The following is a 1,658-nucleotide window of genomic DNA, read 5'->3' as shown; positions in this document are numbered from 1 at the left end:
TTGGCTTTTAACTTTTATCCCCTCCCGTCCTTTGCAAGCAAGAGTCTTTCCAACCAAGCCCAGCATGAAACCCACTTTTACTTCTCATACAGCATTACAAAAAAAAAAATAAAAACAAAAAAAGAGATACGTGCAAGGCACCATGGTGTCTCCGAAGGGACGTTCAATGCTGGTTATTCCCATCTGGCTTCCCTGGTGTGAGGCTCTTTTGCTGGTGGCCCAGAATCGTCCTCCAAAAAGATCTCCCCAAAGCTGGCATCTGGTTCCAGGGGCTGCCACATCCACCCACTCCCAGTGCAGGAGGGGAGGGCTGGTAATGTCCTGCCTCCCTGTTGCTGGCACGGAAACATGGTCCGGTTCTCTGTTTTCCCAGAGAGCAGCATCACACTCCCCCCTAGCACGGGTATGGCTGGATGCTGGATGCTGGTGGCTTGATCAATGGGGACGCTGATGCACATACTACGGATGTGGCTCGGTTGGAAAAGCCCGCACCCGTCCCCCTAAATCTGGGGGCAAAGCGCGGCCCCTGCCTCACTGCCGCATGACTCGGTAAATGCTGATGTTCTCCTGCTCGTCCCGCTGGACCAGCTCGCAGGCAAAGTGCCGGGGAAGCAGCATCTCAAAGAACTCAGCAGTGCCATGCTCCTGCCGCATCTTGGACGCCAAGTAGATGGTGGAGCCAGGGCCGCTCAAGTGCTGTAGGGTGCGCAGCAGCAGCGGGTATGTGTCCTGCAAGTAGATGATGTCAGCCCCCAGAATGACATCATAGCCGCTCGGGAACCGCTCATGATCCAGGCCCCAGGACAGGGCACGGATACAGACCCGAGCCATGTGCTCCGCTGGCACGTTACGGGCCACGTTCTCCTGGAGCTGCTCCAAAGCCAGCGGAAGGTCCGTGAGGGTCACATCTCCCCCTGGAAGAGGTGAAATAGCCCCGGGGGTTGACCAATGCCCAAGGCAATTGGTAGCTGCCCCATTGCTAAATCTCATTAGCTCTCCTTGTACAGAGCACCTCCACAAGGCAGGGGCCCAGAGATCCAATGCTGAGGGACTCACACCCCCCAAACCAGTGTGCAACACACCCCTGGTAGCTCACCCACCCCAGAGTCACAGGTGAGCTACCATACGTACCAAGCAGGGTGGCCAGGATGCCCACGATGCCCGTCCCGGCACCCAGCTCGATCACCTGCTTGCCCCGGAAATCCAGCTGCTGGTCCTCAAAGTACTGGCACAGGGCAAGCGCCTGTGGCATAGAGGACAGGGTTGCATGTATTGATGGAGACACGTCAGAAGGGAACACAAGGGACGCAGTCCCTTTGGGGACTGCTTTGGGTCACCCCCCGCCCTGATGAACAGATGGAGCGGGCAGCTGCTGTAGCAGGGACCGCACAAGGATGGCATCTTGCAGGGCTCAAACCCAGATCCAGAACCCAGCAGAGAGTCTCTGCTCCGAGCCTGGAGGGGGGGCATTCAGAGGCCAGAGCCATCCCCTGAGCTGCACAGAGACCCCCGCTCCGACTCGTAAGCCAACTCCCCCCACCCCAGCCACAGGCACAATAAGGCCATGGCCTTCCACTGGGGGCTCACCCCCAGCCAGTCCTCTACAGGCTCATCTCCCCACTCTAGCTCCCTACTGACCCCCTCATGCCCTCCCCCAA

The 1,658-nt window shown here is 58.4% G+C and overlaps 1 protein-coding gene across 1 annotated transcript; it reads right to left on the bottom strand.

The window, feature by feature from the left end:
• Positions 1-1,652, bottom strand: METTL21B (methyltransferase like 21B). Its single transcript, XM_019511280.1, has 2 exons — positions 1,132-1,652; positions 1-914 (listed from the first exon to the last, which is right to left on the bottom strand). Exons 1-2 carry the CDS (start codon positions 1,250-1,252, stop codon positions 532-534), a joined length of 504 nt encoding a protein of 167 aa, XP_019366825.1. The 5' UTR covers positions 1,253-1,652; the 3' UTR covers positions 1-531.
• Between the last annotated feature and the right edge of the window lie 6 nt (positions 1,653-1,658).

This window comes from Gavialis gangeticus, unplaced genomic scaffold, assembly GCF_001723915.1.
Source record: "Gavialis gangeticus isolate Ggan-Ray unplaced genomic scaffold, GavGan_comp1, whole genome shotgun sequence".
NCBI lineage: Eukaryota > Metazoa > Chordata > Crocodylia > Gavialidae > Gavialis > Gavialis gangeticus.
Note: the sequence above shows the minus strand (reverse complement) of the source record. Positions and strands in the feature narration are given on the sequence as shown.

Excerpts from the sequence above, each read along its gene's own strand:
- METTL21B (XM_019511280.1), bottom strand. The coding sequence starts at position 1,252 with ATGCCACAGGCGCTTGCCCTGTGCCAGTACTTTGAGGACCAGCAGCTG. Across the intron at positions 915-1,131 it reads CATCCTGGCCACCCTGCTTG|GGGGAGATGTGACCCTCACG; the intron begins GTACGTATGGTA and ends CACCTCTTCCAG.